The 21,007-nt window shown below is 38.7% G+C and overlaps 1 protein-coding gene across 1 annotated transcript in view; it reads right to left on the bottom strand.

Moving 5' to 3' along the window:
- Positions 1 to 21,007, bottom strand: part of gfra2b (GDNF family receptor alpha 2b) — a 94,961-nt gene that overhangs the window by 59,780 nt on the left and 14,174 nt on the right. The window contains exon 3 of the mRNA XM_036595873.1: positions 3,321 to 3,398. Within this exon, the coding sequence (XP_036451766.1) occupies positions 3,321 to 3,398 (78 nt within the window). The remainder of the gene's footprint in view (positions 1 to 3,320; positions 3,399 to 21,007) is intronic.

Raw genomic sequence — 21,007 nt, 5'->3', positions numbered from 1 at the left:
TGTACTTTCAAGACCAGTTTCAATGTAAACAGAACTTTAGCAGAGTTCATGTTAGTGGTCAGGGACTTTCCTCCACTTTAGCTGGGTATTAATAATGAGATGTATTGGCTCATGTTTTAGTGAATGGAAGCCTCGGGCAGTAGAGAACAGATCGGGTCTAAATGTTGGCTGATCTGAGTGAGTATGAGGATTTGAATATGCGTGATGGGGGGGATATACGCGGAGGGCTCGGTAGAGTTGATTTAAGAGATTGTGTATTTACACTGGAATCTCACACTGGACTGCTGTTAATGAATCAGTCTGTCTGATGTTGAATGAGGAAGAGAAAACGCTGCCGTAAGACTGTAGGATTAGGGTATATTGTATTGTACACTCTAAGATGGTTCTTCAAGGGTTCTTTAGTAAAGAAAATGATTCAATATAGAACTATAAACACTTGAAGAAACTTTTGCATGATTATATGATTCTTGGCATCGTGAAAGCATTCTTTAGATATGATGGAGAATGTGTTTTATATGATTCTACATAGAACCTTTTTGAAAAGGGTTCTATATGGCATCAAAAAGGTGCCAGATAGAACCATATACAACACATTCTCCATCAATCTGAAGAACTATTTTACCATACAAAGAACCATTTAAGCATGCAGATGGTTCTATAAGGCACCAAAAAGTTTTATTCTTGTGTTACTAGTCATTGACATCATAACAATAGCAGAACCCTTTTTGGTGCTGTATAGAACCATGTCCAACACATTCTCCATCAATCTAAAGAACAATTTCACCACCAAACCATTTAATGTTAATGGTTCCATATAGAACCATTGTGTTTACAAAAGAACCCTTGAAGAACCATCTTTTTAAGAGTGGTTATTATATAGTTTTGGGTTTGTTGATGATTTCAGTGAAACTTTACATATTAAACTGTTTGGATATGTTGGTACAATGTCTTCAAATTAGCGCTGGGACAATTTTGGGCAAATTTGGAAGATCAATAAATCTATAAAGAGCTCCTGTAAAATCAATTAATCTAAATCTATAAACAATTCCTGTTTATTTATTTTTGCAAAATATTTCTACCATTTTTTCAGACCAGGTCGGAGCTGAATAGATCACTAAAGCTGCCTTTATGTTCAGGTTGCTCTTATAGTTTGTTTTAGTTGTTTTGTTGTAGTTCATTGCATTTTTTTTAACAGAATGGGCCGTTACCCAGCAAAAATGAGCTTTACTGCTCAATGGATCCATTGATTTCTTCCCTTTTGTCTTTTTCCCTTTTTTAATTAAAAAAAGCACATTTGACTTGTGAAGGTTACTGTGCCTTGAACATCGCTTTTTCATCCATAAAAATCAGATCTGATGTTTAAACATAAAACTCTAATTCAGAATGAAAAAAGGTGCTTTTTATGCTGTTTTCGCTGCGTCGCAGTGTTGCACTCACTAATGTTGTGGCTCACAGAGCAGCTCGCTGCAGCGTGTGCAGAAGTAAAGCCAGGACTAGAGTATTGGATAACAGAGCAAAGCATTCATGCATACTAAATGGAAAGACAAAAAAAATTACTTATGATTTTATGGCTGTTATCAAAAAACCAATAAATGATCCTAGCCCTCCTTAATAAAGAAAGGCTTTGCCCAAATGAATCTGTAAACATGTTTACATGCATCCTCCAGTGGTCCTGCAGTGTCTCTGGAGTGAGATTTTCTGGCTTTAAGATGAGCAAAACCCCTTTCTAATGATCTTAAAGGTGGGAAGAACTTCGAATGCTTTGGGGTGCTTTTTTGAGAGCTGTTTTGAAGTGTTTATTTGTTTGTATATCTTATTGGAGCTGCATAATTGTAGTAACTGTCTTTGAATAATCATTACAGTGGAGAGAATGGATTACTTAAGCGACTGATGAGATAGACAAACTGCAGTTAGCAAGTTTGGCTATTTAGATATCTTACTTCTTTTTCTCCTACTCAAAGTAAAAACTCCTCTCTTGTGTCCAGTTTGTGCTGAATGAAGTCTAAATTGCTGTTTTCTTTATGATTTTGTTCAACAACAGACATAAGAAGTGCACTAACACTAGCTTGGTTGCATTTATTAGCCTGTATCTCAGTGACTACACTCTTAAAGATGGTTCTTCAAGGGTTCTTTAGTAAAGCCAATGGTTCTATATAGAACTACAAACACTCAAAGAACCTTCTGCATGCTTGAATGGTTCTCTGCATGATGAACTGGTTCTTCAGATTGATGGAGGATGTGCTGTATATGGTTCTATATAGCACCAAAAAGGGGTCTGCTGTTGTTATGATGTCAAGCTTGTAACAGAAGAAGAACTGGTGACCTATAGAACCATCTGCATGCTTAAATGGTTCTTTGCATGGAGAAATGGTTCTTCAGATTGTTCTATGTAGAACTTTTGAAAAGGGTTCTATATAGCACCAAAAAGGGTTCTTCTATTGTTATAAGCTTGACATCATAACAAGAGAAGAACCCTTTTTGATGCTCCATAGAACCATATCTAACACATTCTCAATCAATCTGGTGAAATGGCTCTTCAGATTGATTGAGAATGTGTTAGATATGGTTCTTTGAATGTGTTAGATATGGTTCTTTGCTATAGAACCCTTGATGAACCATCTTTTTTAGGATTGTGGGCTAGAAGTCATAATTAGTTGACACCACAGGGATTCCTAGTTTGTTTTTTGTGTATTTCTGTAGTGTATTTGCACAAATAACACATTAAACTCCACCTTAGGGCCCAAATCCCTCATTAAATTTGCAAAAGAATAAGAAGTATGTTAATGTACAGAGGCATTGGTTAGCCTTCAGACTGGTAAATCATTTATTTCAGGCTCAACATTGGATTAGCTGATGAATTAGCAACATTTACAGACAAAAAATAGGTAAAAACGGCGATATTTCAAGGCCATGACCAAAAATGAACCTGCTAACCTATTTCTGAATCAAGGTAACAGAGCAATAAACAGCGACAAACCATCTTAAAGCTTTTATTCTGGCCCAAATAAAGACCGGCTGTATTTAGAAGAGAGAGAAACAGAGAGGGCTACTGAATCATACACAAATAGCTGGAGGTTTCATGTGAACAAATGTGACATTGAAAAGATGCAAATTTGTATTTGTCCTGATTGCATGTCCCCCCCTGAACTCAACCCCTCTGTTCACTCGCCCTCTGCATTTGTACAGAAAATAAAAATTCAATAATTTGATGTTGTCCACCCCCACAGGCCGCTAACCTTGGAGGTCAGTGATGCACAATGCATTTCATAACACAACCTTCAGCGCCGAGTGTGGCTCCAATTAAAAATGATATCTCTTACCTGAAATAATGGAGGCGAGCCGGAATTCATCGGAGAAATGCATGGGCTCATAGGGGGACGTCTCGTAAAGCTCCTCTCCTGCAACGTAAACAAGCAATATTAGAGAATAAAAAGGCCAAGAGAGCCCCGAGAGACTGTAACAGGCTCTGTTTGTGCAAATTAAAACAAATTTCTCACAAATGAACCAGATGCTACCTGACTTTAGAGATTAATTCTGCAAAAAAGATAAAAAATAAAATAATTTAAAAAATCGATGCTCAGAATAAACCTATTCCTCCTTGTTCCTCTAAACAAAGACTTTTCCAGGAGTGCGTCTGTTCCCAGAGCACTGGGGCTTAGCAGCCATATGACCAGAGCCAGAGTGGCAGAAAATCTCAAATTAGTCCCTCTGTGGTGGATCCTGTGCTGGACTTTTAATCTAGCATTCATAATCCAGGGCTAATCCCAGGTCTACACAGCAGCTCTGCTGATCTGAGGAAGGAACGCTCAACTTCCTTTGGACTGATATGATGTTTCTGTGTTAGGGCTGCATGAAATGGATGAAGTAGCATATCAGCAACTATACTGCAATACAGTGATTGCGATATGCCTTGTGAATCTTTGAGCTCACAGCTAATCAATTTGATGAACAGTTCATTGGCTTTTGATTCGATTCAAAGGCAATTTTTGTGAATTATGAACGATTTGATTCAGACATTTGATTTCATGATTCAGTTCAGCTTTAAGAATTACTATGAATTAAAATTATTGATATAATACAATAAACTTAAAGACTTTCCCTAATACTTCTCAGGCAAAACGTTGATCAGTCAGATTACTTCAGTAATGTTTATTACAAAAGAGGAATATGCTCTAAATACACTGAATTAGCTGGACGCAGACCGTACTGTTCTACACAAGATAAACAATAACAAAAAACAGAAATGTTCACTAATGATGATACACACAAGTCAGAGATGGCATGAAAATTGTTCGATTCCTGGCTGGGTGACCAGGGTCATTTCTGTGTGAAGTTTGTATGTTCTCCCCGTGTCTGCGTGGGTTTCCTCTGGGTACTCCGGTTTCCTCCCACAGTCCAAAAACATGCAGTCAGGCTGATTGGACGTGCTAAATTGCCCCTAGGTGTGAATGTGTATGTCTGTCTGTCTGTCTGCCCTGCGATGGACTGGCGACCCGTCCAGGGTGTATCCTGCCTTCCGCCCAGTGACAGCTGGGATAGGCTCCAGCACCCCACAACGACCCAGAAGGATAAGCGGTTTAGATGATGGATGGATCTCTGAAATCATTTGTCTGGTTTTAAGAAGCTGAAACTCGGTCAGGAACCCTGTTTAAGTTGAACATGCTTTGTGCAACAGGCCGCTAGAGCTCTCTATACAAAAACAAAGTCACCCAGGACTAAAAAAAACTGACACCTGCAGCAGAAAAACAGAGAGCAAAACTTGTCACTCCTATAGAAAGCAATTAGTAAAAAATGCAGCGTGCAAAAGCACACAATCCCTAAAGCCTTGGAAACATTAGATGTCTCTAAAGACTTTAAAGAGATTATTAAAAGACTGAGAATCTCACACTATTTTTGGAGTCTAATACATCAAAATGACAAAATGCAGTTCTTCCTGAACTGAACCAAACTCATTGATGTCACAACAATGACTAAACTATACTACATTTTTGCAAAATATTACCTAGGTATCTTGTAACAATGATGTATTATACCAAAATAATTTCTTCCTCAAAATAGAATAATTCATGATTTCAACATATTATCTATATATCAAGAAAATATGTCATTACTTTGAGATGTTAAGTCAATTATTTGGGGACATCAGCCAATATTTTGATAAAATCAATCATCATTTCAAGATATTATGTCAATTATTTGAGGAAATGTCATTATTTCAAGATGATATTTAGAAAAACTCATTTTTTGACATTAAGTAAATTATTTGAGACAATAAATCATTATTTTGTCACAATAACTCAACATTTGGAGCAAATATTTCCAAGTTTTGAGATGGTAAATTCTTTGAGAAAAAAAAGTCATAATTTGGAGATGTCAGTATTTAAAGAAAATTAATCATTATTTTTAGAGATTAAGTCAGAAAATGTGTTAACTTATAAATATCAAAATATTAGTAAACTATTTGAGAAAATAATTTGATATACAACCCCATTTCTGAAAAAGTTGAGATGCTGTGCAGAATGTAAATAAAAATAGAATGAAATGATGTGCAAATCATGACAACATATCATATGTTGAAACTCAGAAACTTTATTGTTTTTTTTAAATATATGCCCATTTTAAATTTGATGCCAACAACACATTTCAAAAAAGTTGGGATGGGGGCACGTTTACTACTGTGTTTGATCACCTCTTCTTTTAGCAACACTCTGCAATTGTTTGGGAACTGAGGAGACCAACTGCTGTAGTTTTGAAAGTGAAATGTTTCCCTGTTCTTGTTTGATACAGGATTTCAGCTGCTCAACAGTTCAGGGGCTCATTTGTCATATTTTTCACTTCATAACCCTCCACATGTTTTCAGTGGTGACAGGTCTGGACTGCAGGCAGGTCAGTTTAGCACCCGGAATCTTTTAATACGGAGCCATGCTGTTGCAATACATGCAGAATGTGGTTTGGAATTGTCTTGCTGAAATAATCAAGGCCTTCCCTGAAAAAGATGTCGTCTGAATGACAGCATATGTTGCCAAAACATGTATTATATCATTCAGCATTAATGGCTCCACAGATGTGCACGTCACCCATGCCATGTGCACTTGTATACCATCATGAATACTGGCTTTTTGAACTGTGCACTGATAGCAAGCTGAGTGGTCTTTAGCCTTGAGGACACAGTGTCCATGATTTCCAAAAAGAATTTCAAATGTTGATTCGTCGGACCACAGGACACTTTTCCACTTCTCCTCAGTCCATTTTAAATGACCTCGGGCCCAGAGAAGGTGGCAGCATTTCTGGATCCTGTTTATATATGGCTTCTTCTTTGCGTTTTAGAGTTTTAACTTGCATTTGTGGATGCAGTGATGAACTGTTTTCATAGACAGTGGTTTTCAGAAGTGTTTCTGAGCCCATGCAATGATTTACACTACAGAATCATGTCTGTTTTTAATGCAGTGCTGCCTGAGGGCCCAAATACTGGCAGCAAATATTGGTTTTTGGCCTTGTCCCTTGCATACAGAGATTTCTCCAGATTCTCTGAATCTTTTAATGTTATTATGTACCGTAGATGATGAAAAACAAAAGTTCTTTGCTATTTTATGTTGAGAAATGTTATTCTTGAATTGTTGCACTATTTGCTCGTGCAGTCTTTCACAGAGTGGTGAACCCCTCCTCATCCTTACTTCTGAAAGACTCAGCCTCTCTGAGATGCTTTTTTATACCCAGTCATGTTACTGACTGTTGCCAATTAACATTCAGTTGTTTTTTTTAGCATTACATAACTTTATCAGCCTTTTGTTGCCCCATCCCAACTTTTTTGGAACATGTTGCTGACATCATATTCAAAATAGGCAAATATTTTTCAAAGAAGCATTTGATTTGTTGTTTTTGTACTATTTTCAGTAAAATATAGGTTTTAAATAATTTACACATCAATGCATTTTGTTTTTATTGACATTTTGCACAATGGGGTTGTATCAAGTCAATTGTTTGAGAAAATGTCACTTTGTGAAGACATTATATTAAGATATTAAATCAGTAATTCAAGAAAAGTGATTGTATTGAGATAAGACTTCATTATACTGAGATATTATGTTGATTTTTCAAGAAATTAAGTCCTTATTGGAGAAACTAAGCCAATATTTTGCTTTACTGTGCCAGAACTGGAGAAGGAGAAATAAAAACAGGTGATTGTTTCTATCCTCTACCTGGAGGGAAGGAGCTTACATATTAATGTGAGCTGCAGCCTTTGCGGTACGGCTGAGTGGTTGTGAGGCCAGAGATTAACACTTGTGGGTGGCGCGACCCCGCCACGGTGCCACGCTGACACGCCAGGTGCATCCTGCCCTTCACCCTGCGAGCCATTTCCCACAATGCACCACTCCCAACATCCTCCCACCCAGGATGGCAGCCACCCGGGCTCAGGACCCTTTGGTCTCTCCTGGACGTTTGTGTTCTCCCTGAATGGACCCCCTGCCCGCCGCTCTTTTTCAAGGATCATCCTGGATCAGCTTTATCTGCAGCTTCTGCCACTCAGTGCCGCCACCTTCATGAGCCGCACTGCACGCGCCTGCTCAAAGAGTTAATCCACCAAACACCGGCCTAATCCCTGCCCTGCACAGCCCCCACCCCCCCCCACCACCACCACCACAGCGCGTCTGCATGGGGAAAATAGAGCAGTGGTCCAAATGGGGCAGCACCATCATGAACACAAAGAGGAAGAGAATAATAGGGCAGATAAACTGAGAGATAGAGGCGTGTGTCCCGTTACACTCACCGGAGATGTGGGTGAGAGGCAGTACATCTGCTTTCACAGAAATGACATACATCAGCTATGAAAGGGTTTGTGACACCTGGATTCTCAATGTTTTTATCACTAGATGGATTCTGGTGTTACGAAGGCCATTGATGCAAATTCAGGGGGGCGGGACATGTCCTCTCCAGGTTTTTTAAATAATGCAATATAATTTTGGTGGGATGATGGTCGAAAAAGCTGCAAAAAGCTGCCAGATAGTCATTATAAAGCCATCAATTACAGGTCAACACTCAGATTCAAGCCAAAACCGATTGTAAAATATTTATAGAAGCATACAGGTAGAAGAAAGTTGTAGGAGGCAAGAAAAACTGAATCTCTATACTAAAAAGGTATATGTTTTAATAACTTGATAATTACTTGATAATAACTATCAATTAATTGATAATAACTTGATTTGTTGGTGTGTTTCAATATGTATGTATACGAGTCTGTCCCAAATCCTAATCCCTAAATTTACACTTGAAAAAATTATTTTCAAAAAAATGTATTTTTAATTTCTTTTAAAGTGACGTTAAAAATGTAGTTTTATCATGAGTTTAACTTTTAAAATAAAAAACTAAAAGTCAAAAAATGCTGTCCCATGTTTTCAAGTCACTGCTGAAACAGTTTTAGTCTGTAGGCGGAGTCTTATTTTAGCCATGCCCCTGCATTTTAGAGCAGGAAGTGAGACTGCATCCCTGTCCCTCATGTCACTACCAAAACAGTCACCACTGAAACATACGGTAAAATTTGTTTTAACAAAATAAACATAATTACACTTTTAGAAAAGATGGTTCTTCATGGGTTCTATAGTAAAGACAGTGGTTCTATATAGCACCCTTAACACTCAAAGAAACATTTGCAAGGTAAAATGGTTCTTTAGGTTGACAGAGAATTTATTGTAACTTTTTTGGAAAGGGTTCTATGTAGCACCGAAAAGGATTCTGCTATTCATACAAGCTTGACATCATAGCAATAGAGGAACCCATTTGGTACTATACAGAACCATTTTCAAAGAACAAAGAACACATATTATTTCAGATTGCCCACTATTTTATCATCACCAACATTCCATATAAAACTCAGACATGTGTAGGTTCACTGGCGGTTTTGGATAATAAATAAAATGTCTATATTTGTGTTGTAGTCATGGCGACCCCTGGTTCTCATCACCACCACTGTAAAGAAATCTGAACCATTTCACACCAAACTACTCTGAATCACTCTGCTCTCAACTGAATCTTGACTGAATCTCGATTTTGCAGAAATTGTAAAATATTGCTGAAATTCCCCTTTAAAGCCTCAGAGACTGTGTGGAGGCACTGCCATGCTGGCGTGATAAATCTGGTGGGTTGGTGCTCACCGGCTGGTTCTGTCTGTTCTTCAGCCGGGCAGGTATATAAATGTCAGCTCTCGGCAGCGAGCGTGTAAGGCGCTCTGACACTGTCCTTGGCTGCGACTTTGTCCGTTATTCTATTAAGAGCAGCGCGCTCTCTGTGGACATAAAAGAGTTCAACAGATGGAGAGACCTCCAGTGAGGCCAAAATTAGATTCAGCGCAGGGAGACGCGCCTTCAAACTTTCAGAACAGAAACGTGTTCCAGAGTTGAGTGACCTTGTAGCATTCTTACTGCGACATTAATGGCTAATGATCCCAAAATCCTTTAAAAAAAAAAGCTCATAAAGAAAAGCTCATCAGTCACAGTGAGTTTGTTGTGGCGGCCGAACAAGAACATCCGTCTAAAATAAAATAAAAGAGAACGAGCTCCACTGACAGATCAGCTCACTGATTTATACTCACTCATTTACCACCAGACTCCACCATCACTGACATCTATCAGAGAGAGAGAGAGAGAGAGAGAGAGAGAGAGAGAGAGAGAGAGAGAAAGAAAAATGGAGAGAAAGAAAAAATACAGAGGCAGGCAGAAGAGAGAGAGGAGAGAAAGTGAGTGAGGACAGAGGAAGTGAGACATTGAGAGAGGAGAGAGAAACAATTGAGGGAGAGATAGAGACAGAAAGAAAGAAAGAATTACAGAGGCAGAGGAAGAGGAGGACAGAGAAAGAGAGAAAAAATGAAGAGAGAAACAACCGAGGGAGAGAGAGAGAAAAGGAGAAACAGCCGAGAAGGAAAGGAGAGAGAAAAAGAGAGATGGAGACTGGAGGGAAAAAAGATGAGAGTAAGGAAGGAAGATGAGAAAGAAGTTGTGACAGAAAGAGGGAATGAGAGAGAATGAAAGAGCAAGTGAGGGAGAGAGAGACAGAAAAAGAGAGGAAGACAAAGGAAAAGGGAGAGAGAAAAAATGAAGAGAGAAACAGAAAATATAGAGAGAGTAAGAAAAGAAAGAAAGAAAGAAAAAGAGTAAAATGAGATAGAGAGAGAGAGAGAGAGAGAGGAGAGAGAGAACACAAAGTGGGAGAAATGAAGAGGGAGTAAGGAGAGAAAGAATTGAAGGTGAGAAAGAAAGAAAGAAAGAAAGAAAGAAAGAAAGAAAGAAAGAAAGAAATGAAGGCAAGAAAGAAAGAAATGAAGGTGAGATAGACATAGTGACAAAAGAGAGAATGAGAGAGTGAGACAGGAAAGAGGGAGAAAAGATGAGAGTAAAAGAAAAAAGAAACACAAAAGGAAAGAAAGAAAAAGTGACAGAGGGAATGAGAAAGAATGAAAGACAGTGAAAGAGCAAGTGAGAGAAAGTATGTAAGGTAGAATGAAAGAGAGAGACAGACAAGAGGGAGAGAGATAGGTAGAGAGAGAAAGAGCGCAAGGTAGTAAGAATGAAAGTAAGAATGTGTAAGAGAGAGAGAAAGATGAGAGAGATAGAGTGATTTAGATAGAGAGTCTTAATATAATATTTTCTTTCTGGCTCTGAAGGCCTGATTTCTAAAGTGACTCTCTCTCTCTCTCTCTATCTCTCTCTGTACTCTCTCTCTCTCTCTCTCTCTCTCTCTCTCTCTCCCTCTCTCTCTCTCTCTCTCTCTCTCTCTCTCTCTCTCTCTCAGTGATTAAATGCCCTGTTATTCTTTACTCCGTCTTTGTGCTCCTGTTTTAATTACCTCTGACAGTAAAGTTGGTATAATTAGTAATTAACCTCCTGTGTGTGAGTGTGATAGCGAGTGCTGGTGCTCTGTGTGCTGATAGAGCATCTTCAGTGGCGTGTTTAAAACCCTCAGAGAGCTGCAGCTTTAAGATGAAAAGTGACCTCGGCTCAAGGTTTCAGTCGCTTTTCTGTCTCTTCTGCTCCTCACATTGTGTAGAACCTCAGCTCTGACTATCCTGATCAGTAAACTGCATCTCCTCAATGTCCTCCAGATTTTGACCTCATGTCTAAAGCAACTGACAATGTCCTGATTACTGTTATATCTTCTCAATTAGGATAGTTTGCAATTGATAGTTTGTAAAAAAGTCACATTTTCAGCTCAGGCTACCTGTTGGTTTTGGAATTTAGTGTAGTTTCATCTTCAGAGTCTGAACAAATCGGCTGTAAGTCAAATGTGATCTTAAAAGTATCCAGTCGCAGTTCGGCCAGATTTCATGGATCCTTCCCTGGCATCTTACTCCTTAATCCAGGTAGTCCCACAGATTTTCAAGAGGATTCAAATCTGGAGATTTTGTGGGCCAGTCCAGATGTGTGAATGCTCCTGAATGTCAGTCATGCCAATCAGTCACTTTCTAGCCCTGTGAACGTGAGAACTATCATCTTGGATGACAGGGATAGGAATGTTATGTTCCTCAGTAAGATGGTGAGCAAAATACAAAAACCTGGTTGTCCGTCAGCTCAATGTGGGCACTGTGGTTCAAATTTACTGTCACCTCAACCAAAGAGCCCATTTCTGTGTGATTAAAACACCCCCAGAACATCACAGAACCTCCTCCAGCTTGAACCGCACCTTGCATGCAGACCTCATTTAAGGCTTCCTGAGGTCTGCGATGAACACGACGCCAGCGTCATTCACTAACAGGCAGAAAGGAGATTCATCCAGTCATGAAAAGTCCAGTTTTTGTGTATCTTCGTCCACTGTAACCGGGCAACTTTGTGAGCAGAAGCCACTCTGCTCCATATGTTCATGGTATGTAGTTCCCTGCAGAGTGTTCTTTCAGAAATTGGTTGTGAAGGACCTGCATCAACTTCTAGAAGCTTTTCTTGCCTGGAAGCAAAGTGAATTTTGTTCACAAGCCGTGAAACATGCCAGCAGTGCCTGTCTGTCCGTTTCGCCTTCCGGCCTCAATTCTGACAGGAATTTCCTGTTGGTGGTCATTAATGCCACTCATTTTAAATCTGTGTTTTTCTTTTAGTATAAAAGGGATGAGATCAAAACTGTGAAATTAACATGTTTATTTCATTGTGGAGTCGGCGAGAAAACAAATACAAACTGTCTTCTACATTAGACCCCACAACAAGGCAGATTTACATACTCGCTGCTCACTGAAGCAGCTGTGCTAAAATAATTTAGTCCATGTTTATAGATAACAGTGTCAGAAACCATACAGGTCTATTAGAAATACTGAACTCCACATGGTTTGCACCATGTTACCATGCTTCCGTTACTTCTTAACTAACTTCAGACACCAAACATCACTGATTGAATACATTTGGGGAAAGGGAGGGGGGGTGTTAACGGAGGACATCCTGCCCACTTATGAAATTAAATTATGGTGTCGTATCTAATATTGACACATTTATGGTCTAATTAATTCTGAAATTTTAACTGGATCACTGTGTTCCTGGGATTTATTTCCCTCAAAACTTTTTTGAGGTCAGTTATCTATTTTTATTTATTTATTTATTTATCAGCCATAACCTGGAAATCACCTCCTTGTTTCTACAATCACTGTCTACTTAATCAGCTCCACAGACCGTATAGGAGCACTTTGTAGTTCTACAGTTACAGACTGTAGTCCATCTGTTTCTCTGCATACTTTATTACCCTGTTCTTTAATGGTCAGGACCCCCAGAGGACCCCCACAGAGCAGGTATTATTTGGGTGGTGGGTCATTCTTAGCACTGCAGTGACAATGACGTGGTGGTGGTGTGTTAGTGTGTGCTGCGCTGGTGCGAGTGGATCAGACACAGCAGTGCTGCTGGAGTTTTAAACACCTCAGTGTCACTGCTGGACTGAGAACCAAAAACATCCAGCCAACAGCGTCTTGTGGGCAGCGTCCTGTGACCACTGATGAAGGACTAGAGGATGACCAACACAAACTGTGCAGCCGCAGATGTACATGATCAATGTCAGCTTTACAGTAATTTATGGATAACAGTGGCTTTTTCTCCTACATCAGATTTTTTGTGCTGAACTTTCGCTTTAAGCCTCTGAAAAACATACATTTATCAACTTCTGACTTGTATTGTATAACTTAGCACTCATTGACTCATATATGATGGGAAAAACGCACTTGTTGTTGGAAAAGTGCTCTTTTTGCTGCAGAATGTTTTTTTCCTCCTAAAAAGGAACCCATTAGCCAAAGCCATTACTGAAATGAGCCCAGGCTCTGATTGTATAACACATTTCTAGATTTCGAAAACCTTTGGATGAGTAATTACAGACCGGAACGTATGTGCAGCGTTTAGGTTTTTATGCAGAAGAGGTGAGTTTACATTAGTGGTGATCTGAGAGTGAAAAGCTTAATGCGCTGGACACAGTGTACATTATCAGGTAAATGAGAGTGGATATCGGACTCACACAGCAGAAAGGGCTCCAATGTTTGTGCTTATATAGGAGTCCAGTCTGTTATTATCACCATCAGAATGGGTTTAGTGGCTGTGCTCTGTCGCTCCGCTGCTTTCTCTCCTCTTTTTTCTCCTCCCTGCCTCCTCTAGATAGAAGGCAGGCTAGTCAGCAGTAATCGGAGCGACGGGGAAGCAGTGTGAGATGAACAGTTTTGGGTTTGCTTTTGAAATTGCTTTCCTCCAAGGAAATCAATTATACAACGCAGCAGCCATCACGTGTGCGTGTGCTAGAACCGTACGTCATCTCGGGAAAAGGAAAGAAGTGTTTATCTAACTCAACATGAACCACAGGCTCTTTAGCTGTGAGAAGAATAATCACATTGCAATGAGTTAAAAGGCACATATGACAGAAAATTAAAATTGTTTCACATTTTTGAAATAAAAGAATTTGATGTAGTAAGTTTCAATGGACAAAGAGAAAATGCAAAAACAGCTCATTCTGATTCATGTTTTTTCTTATCACAGAATATTAACATATTCTGCCTATAGCAGTTTAGCCCCACCCTTTCACTCTTATGCTATTGGTAATGTTTTAGCCTGGACTGCTTTCTGGATAAGGCACAATACAGGATGGCCAATCAGAACAGAGCTCATTTGCATATATCAGTCGTAAAGGCACAGTAACAAAAACAACATAGAATAAAAAGATGCTAGAAAGTGGTATGTTTGAATGAAATAGGACTGTTTTGGTTAAATATAAATGTTTAAGTCAACCACGGGAAAAATTTTCATAGAAACACAGTTCAGGGTTCTTTACAGAAACTGCAAATAGAAGAGTAGACAGAAAATGATCTGCAGAGTGTTCACATTCTGGGAAATGTGTAAATGACTAATTAATGATTTACACACACCAAAGAAAAAGTTGTATCTCCATTTTTACTGCTCTACAGCATTTGAACATGGCACCTTTACAGTGTGTGAACATTTCATGAGGACTGGACCAAGAGAAATGCTCTGAAATTGCTTGGAATAAAATCTCTTTACATTAACTTACATTAAAAGTAAAGAATGTTTTTGCCTTCTCCTATAAAGTTACTAGTTTGAAGACACTGTCTTTCTATGGACAGCGATGACATACACATCCCCATTTCCAAAAAAGTTGGGACACTGTGCAGAATGTAAATAAAAATAGAATGAAATGATGTGCAAATCATGTAAACCATATTTTTAAAGGAAAATACTACAAAGACAGCATATCAGATGTTGAAACTGATAAATGTTATTGTTTTTTGAAAAATATTTGCCCATTTCGAATTTGATGCCAGCAACATGTTTAAAAAAAGTTGGGACGGGGACATGTTTACTACTGTGCTGCATCACCTCTTCTTTTAACTTAATTGTTGCAATTGAATTGTTGCACTGTTTGCCTGTACAGTCTTTCACAGAGTGGTGAACCCCTCCTCATCTTTACTTCTGAAAGACTCAGCCTCTCTGAGATGCTGTTATTACACCCAATCATGTTACTGACCTGTTGCCAATCAACGACCAGGTGTTGCCCCCGTCCCAATGTGTTGTTGGCATCAAATTAAAAATGGGCATATATTTTTTTAAAAAACAATTAAATATATTTGTTCTACTTTGAATTAAAGTTCAAATGATCTGCACAGCATCTCAACTTTTTTGGAAATGGGGTTGTGTGCGTGTGTGTGTGTGTGTGTGTGTGTGTGTGTGTGTGTGTGTGTGTTTGTGTATATATCACCTTGGGTACTGCTTAGCAACACCCTAGCAACCACCTAAAATACCATAGCAACCACCTATCAGTACTGTAGCAACAATCAAGTAGCCACCTAACAACAGCATAGAAACACCCTAACAACCAACTGGAACACCATAGCAGCCACATAACAACACCATAGCAACTACCTGGAACACCATAGAAACAACCTGGAACACATGCAACCACCTGCAATACCATACCAACTGCCCAGCAACTCGCAACGCCCTGGCAACCACCTGGAACACCGTAGCAACTATCTACCACTGCTAAAGCTCTGCATTTTATACAGCACTTTTCTAATGATCAATTTAGCGCTGTTAGCGGGCTTTGTTGAGTCAATTTAAATGTTTTGTATTTATTTATTCATTTATTTTTGTAATTGCCCTCATCACCAATCAGAGCTCTTAATTTCTGTAGAGGACTTTTAAATCAAGTCACCAGGTCAAAATAATGTTTATTAGCAGTTTTCTTAACATTTTGAAAATGAATGAAATTTGAAGCTGATGAAACAACGTTTGAAACAAAGGGTATTTTATCTTTTAAAGAGAGCCTTGTGTCTACAGGACCCCCAACATAGCATGAGGGTTTAAACAAGGGGTTGGCACCCCAATGTTAAGAAGAGCCATTTTGTCCTTTCAACAAAAGTCTAACCACCTTGATAGCCACAACATTTTATGTCCATTTTACCATCTTGGCTGTAAATATGTCTCAGTATGTGCTAATGTACTAGTATAGACTAAAAATATAAAATAAACAAAAATGCAGACTTACTTTGCTCTGCTTTAAGCTTAAGCTCAGCTATTGCTGTTTTTCTCGCATCTCCAGCAGGAAACATTTCCGCAAAAGTAGAATAGTTTCTTGTAAAATGTTTCAACGTTTGACTTCTTACGAGGCTGAAGTCAGGTCCTCATTCGCCAGCTTCTTGTTAGATTTTTCCTGTTCCATCTTAAATGGTGCCTGAGGCACCAGAATGTGACTGCTGAACCATTTAAGGTGGAACGGGAAAATATGAACGAGAAGCTGGCAAATGAGAATGACTTCAGCCTCACGACTTTTTAGTGTTTGACAGTTTCTCGTTGCAGATTAAACGTATTAGGAAATCAGCTGGAGTGATTATAAATACAAATAAGTCCTTTCATCTCCAAATTATCAATGTTTGTCTTAAGACTTTCTCTTTGCCTGTTCATTAGCTACTGGCTAGATGAGTTTGTTGTCTGCGTTGCTATGGCGACCAGCAGTCTGTGCGCTGATCTTCAGGGTTAAAAGGTGAATTAGATGTTCTTCATTAACTCCAGCGTTTAAGACCATTTAATGTTAAAACTGTATCAGAACGATCAGTAAAGCTTTATTTTACTGTAAAGGAGGATTATTTTATTTTTAACCTAAAAATCTAATTCTGCTGTGGAGCCGCAACAGGGCAGTAAAAGAGCCGCATCCAGCTCTGGAGCCACATGTTGCTGATCCCTGGTTTAAACCGTCAGTAGTACAAATTTGTGACCTGTCAGTTGACTTTTTAGCTAGAAAAATCAGACATGTTATGAAGGTGGACAGCATTCTATTGTGAGCGCATGTGATAGTTACTATGGGGATGTTTTTGGACTGAGCAGCGCACAAAGAAAGAAACAGTTAATCACAGCATGATTTATAATGAAATGTGTTCAGGATGCTTCCACAAGGTGGGCTGGAGCTTAAATCCTCCACAAGCTGCTCCTTCTGCTAATCAAAGCATGCAATTAGTAAACACACTGTTTCTGCAGAACCGAGTTAATCTGTTGTGGGGTCTGAACGAACGCCATTCATTAAGAGAGAAATACCAGATGACTTGGCAGCAGGGGGATGGTTTTGTTTCGCAATTTGTCAGGTGCAACAATAGCTAATGAATTCTGGCCTTTTCCCATCCGCAGACCTACTGCGCTCCTCTAATTAAAAACTTTGGGTGGGAGGTGTGGGAGTGGGAGGGTTTTTTAGGGGGGGTTGGTTTAATCATCTTTGATTAAACATCCTCTTTAAAAACCTCCATCTCCATATCTATTGTTCAAAACCTTATGCCATTCACTCCCCACACGCAAACATTTAGAATTCATTTGGTCCACGATGACTTCAGGCCATCAGAAAAATCAGTAACATTTTTAAAAAGCTTAGTCTAGACACGTATCTGTGTTCTGACTGCTTATTTGGCAACCTCAGTTTTCTTAATAATGCTAACTGTTCCTAATTAATTTGAAAAATTAGCATTATGTTAAATTAACATTATTGCAGTTAGGTTTGCATTCATCATCTGCAGAGAGCTAATTAGACATTTAGCTTGATTTAGACTGATTTAATTTTCTACAAAAGCATTTACAAAAAAAACTACAAAACTGTCGCTTTATTGTTTCCAAAAAAACAAGAATGTACTCACTGAACCGCCTCATTAGCTGCAGTGTTAGGAGGTTAAAGGAAGCTTCAGGTGCCTCTGCAAGTGTGGGAGGACTTTTGCATGATTGTTATGATATATTCCTCACAGGGGGTTTCAAAATGCAACCCAGAGCATCATCATAGTGGAAACACAGTTAGCTTCATACCACTGGCATCCCAGCAGAGATGAAAAAAAAAAGGTAATGAAAAAAAAAAGGTAATGAAAAAAAAGCTAATGGAAAAAGTCTTTGTGCTTAATTATCTCACACGGAAAACTAAAAGAAACTTTTATCTGAAATAAATTTAGTCTCGAGAACACAAATTCTTGTCTTTTTAATAAAACCATGTGCCACAATTATTGGTGCCCATAGAAAGTCTTCTGTAACTGAAGCATGTTCCCATTTATATTCCATTTTAAATGCACCTGAGTATTCAGGATTTCTTCAACAGTCATCCATGACTTCTTGTTGCACTGAGGCATCAATGTGAGGCGCCACAAAGGCCAAATTCCCTCAACTACACAAGGATTTCAGAGAATGCACAAACACAACGAGATAAAAGTGTGTTCAATACAGTACTGAAAATGTGCACATTTACTGTTAGGGCAATAATAAAGAAGTTTAAAACAACTGGAGCTGTAGTGAACCTGCTTGGAAGAGGAATGTTTATTTAACCCCCACGAACAGTGAGGAGGGTGGTAAACTTTTGTAAGGATCACATTTGGAGCATTCCAGAACAGCATTGTGGAGCCACCAAATGTCCAATTCTTAGATGCCACTTTGCCAACAAACTATTCATGCCAGAAGAAAGCCCTGTCTTTGATCTAAACACCCTGAGTTTGCTAAACACTACTGAAATTCTCACTCGAACCAGGTTCTTTGGTTCAAATACAGCTTTTGCCAACAAACAGCCAGGGCAGGTTTGGTGTAAGAAGAATGATGGTTATAGCGCAAAGAACCCCATCACTGCTGTTAAGTATGATGTAGAATCTGGGATTTATTGGGGCTGTTTATCCTCCAAATGTCCTGGGAACCTTGTTTGAGATACATGGCATCATTGACTTCATGACATACCAGGATATTTCAAATGAAAATGGAATCTAATCTAATAAAATTAATATCCAGAATGAAGTTCTAATACAATTAACATTAACAGAATTTTTAAAATATTGAATAAATCATTGAAAAAAATAGTTTATAATTTTTACATCCTAACTGTATAAACTGTTAAACAGTAGTGTAGATGTTTGGTACCTGTTTACAGAATACAGTGTGTTCTGTAACTGAATTATTTTGACTTATGTTGACTTATTTCCCGAAATTCCATAAAGTTCTACTTGTTTCCAGCTTTCACAGACGTCCCACCTTCTAAACACTGAAGTACTGCTGCAACGAGAGTCTGTCCCGATGCCACGCTGCTGTACAGTGGCCTACTTGGCATGAGGCGTCTCCTTCAGTAACTCTACACAACAGTCTTTAAGGAATAATACACAGGCTTGTTTCTGAGATACTTTATTCTTAGTAGCCAATTGCAACATAATCCCATAATTAACATGGACAGCTGAAAATAAAGATTTGCATAGGCACGAGTGCGGCTCCCAGGCTGCTCTGTGGCTCGCTAATTACATAATCACCCTCAGTGGCCGCTCGCGCAGATATAGGAAGGCTATACGGGAACAAACCAGACGCTGCCTCCAAGCAGGAGGAAATGTTAATTCCGTCAGTGTGGTCGTACAGAAGGGAAACTCCGCTGGCTTTATATTCTGGGCTAAGCGTGTATTAAACGTTTGCCCCTAAGCTTTTACTCCTCCGTACAAATACTGTACCCCCTCCGCTCATTAATGCAGATCTAATACAGTACAGCTTAGAGTTTACCCCTTAGAAAGCTCAGTTGCCGTGGTGATAACAAAAGCATGCAGTGATTATACTTTAATTATGTCCAGACGAGCAGAAGAGATATTTATGATTATTTGAATTTGTGAAAAGTTATTGTTCTGTATACAGCCTTATTTTTCAGACAATTTGTAAAGTTTTACTGGTTGTGCGATTTTTTACATTGAGCAATCATAAAGCAGTCAGCAAATCGAATGTAAATGTAATTTCTCATGTACTCACTATGTAAACAAGTATGCAATTGTGTCAATCAACAAGATCCTGACATCAAAGTCAGCGATTTTTTCCTTTTTACTGGCCCCGAACCAAGAATTATCATTGTGCTTCATTAGTGAACAGTGTTTTAAAGTCATTTTCCACCTTTTCTAAAGGCTGGAGACCAATAATTTTAATAAGCTCACTGATTTTGGTCAAAAAAATTGCAGCAAGTTAAAGAGCTCTTGACCAGAAATATCAAACACTGACATTGTTCTAGCACTCTGAAGCACTTCCTGCTCAGCTTGTTAGCATGATGTGTAATTGGTGTCAGAGGTGAGAACATAATGAAAGCACACAGCAAAATTACCACCTTAAAACCAACACCAGCAGATTTAAACTAATACCCGCAGAGTTGAACATCATCAGATTTAAAGTAATACCAGCGGTGTTATGGCGATATTAGCAGTGTTAAAGTGATATCAGCAAATGTAAAGTAATAGCCGCACTATAAAAGAAATACCAGCAGTGATAAAGCAATACCTGCATTGTTAAAGTAAATTTAAGGTAATACTTGCAGTGTTATGGTAACATGAGCAGTTTTAAAGTAATGCCAGCAAATGTAAGGTAATCTGAGCAGATCCTACGTAATAGCCTTAGTGTTAAAGAGCTACCAGAAGTGATAAAGTAATACCTTCACTGTGAAAGGAATACCAGCAGACTTATTATAATATCTGCAGTATTAAAGTAATATCTACAGATTTAAATATCAGCAGTGTTAAAGTATTACCAGCATATTTACAGTAAGATTATCAGTAGTAAAGTAATATCCACAGAATAAAAGTAATAGAGCCAGATTTAAAATAATACAACCAGGGTTAAAGTAATACCAGCAGGGCTAAGGTATTACCAACTGTGTTAACCCCTTAACATGCCAGTTTTATTTCACACAAAGGCTTATTATTCAGTAAATACAGGGACTTCAATGCAAACCAGTGGAAGTGATACCAGCAGGGTTAAAGTATTACCAACCTTGCTAAGGTAATACTACCAGATTGAAAGTATTACCAACCATGTCAAAGTAATACCAGCAGGGCTAAAGTATTACCAACCATGTTAAAGTAATATAGCAGGGCTAGAGTAATACCAGCAGATTTAATGTAATAGTGTCATGCTAATTGATAGGGAATAAACATATTACTTGTTCGCTACATTAGCCTCATAGGTCCAGTGTAAAGAAACAAACTTCAGACATCCAAAATGTCTTGGCGGATTGACTACACCATATGGAAAAG

This window comes from Colossoma macropomum, unplaced genomic scaffold (assembly GCF_904425465.1).
Source record: "Colossoma macropomum unplaced genomic scaffold, Colossoma_macropomum, whole genome shotgun sequence".
Lineage (NCBI taxonomy): Eukaryota > Metazoa > Chordata > Actinopteri > Characiformes > Serrasalmidae > Colossoma > Colossoma macropomum.
The sequence above is the reverse complement of the archived record's forward strand: the minus strand, read 5'-3'. Positions and strand labels throughout refer to the sequence as shown.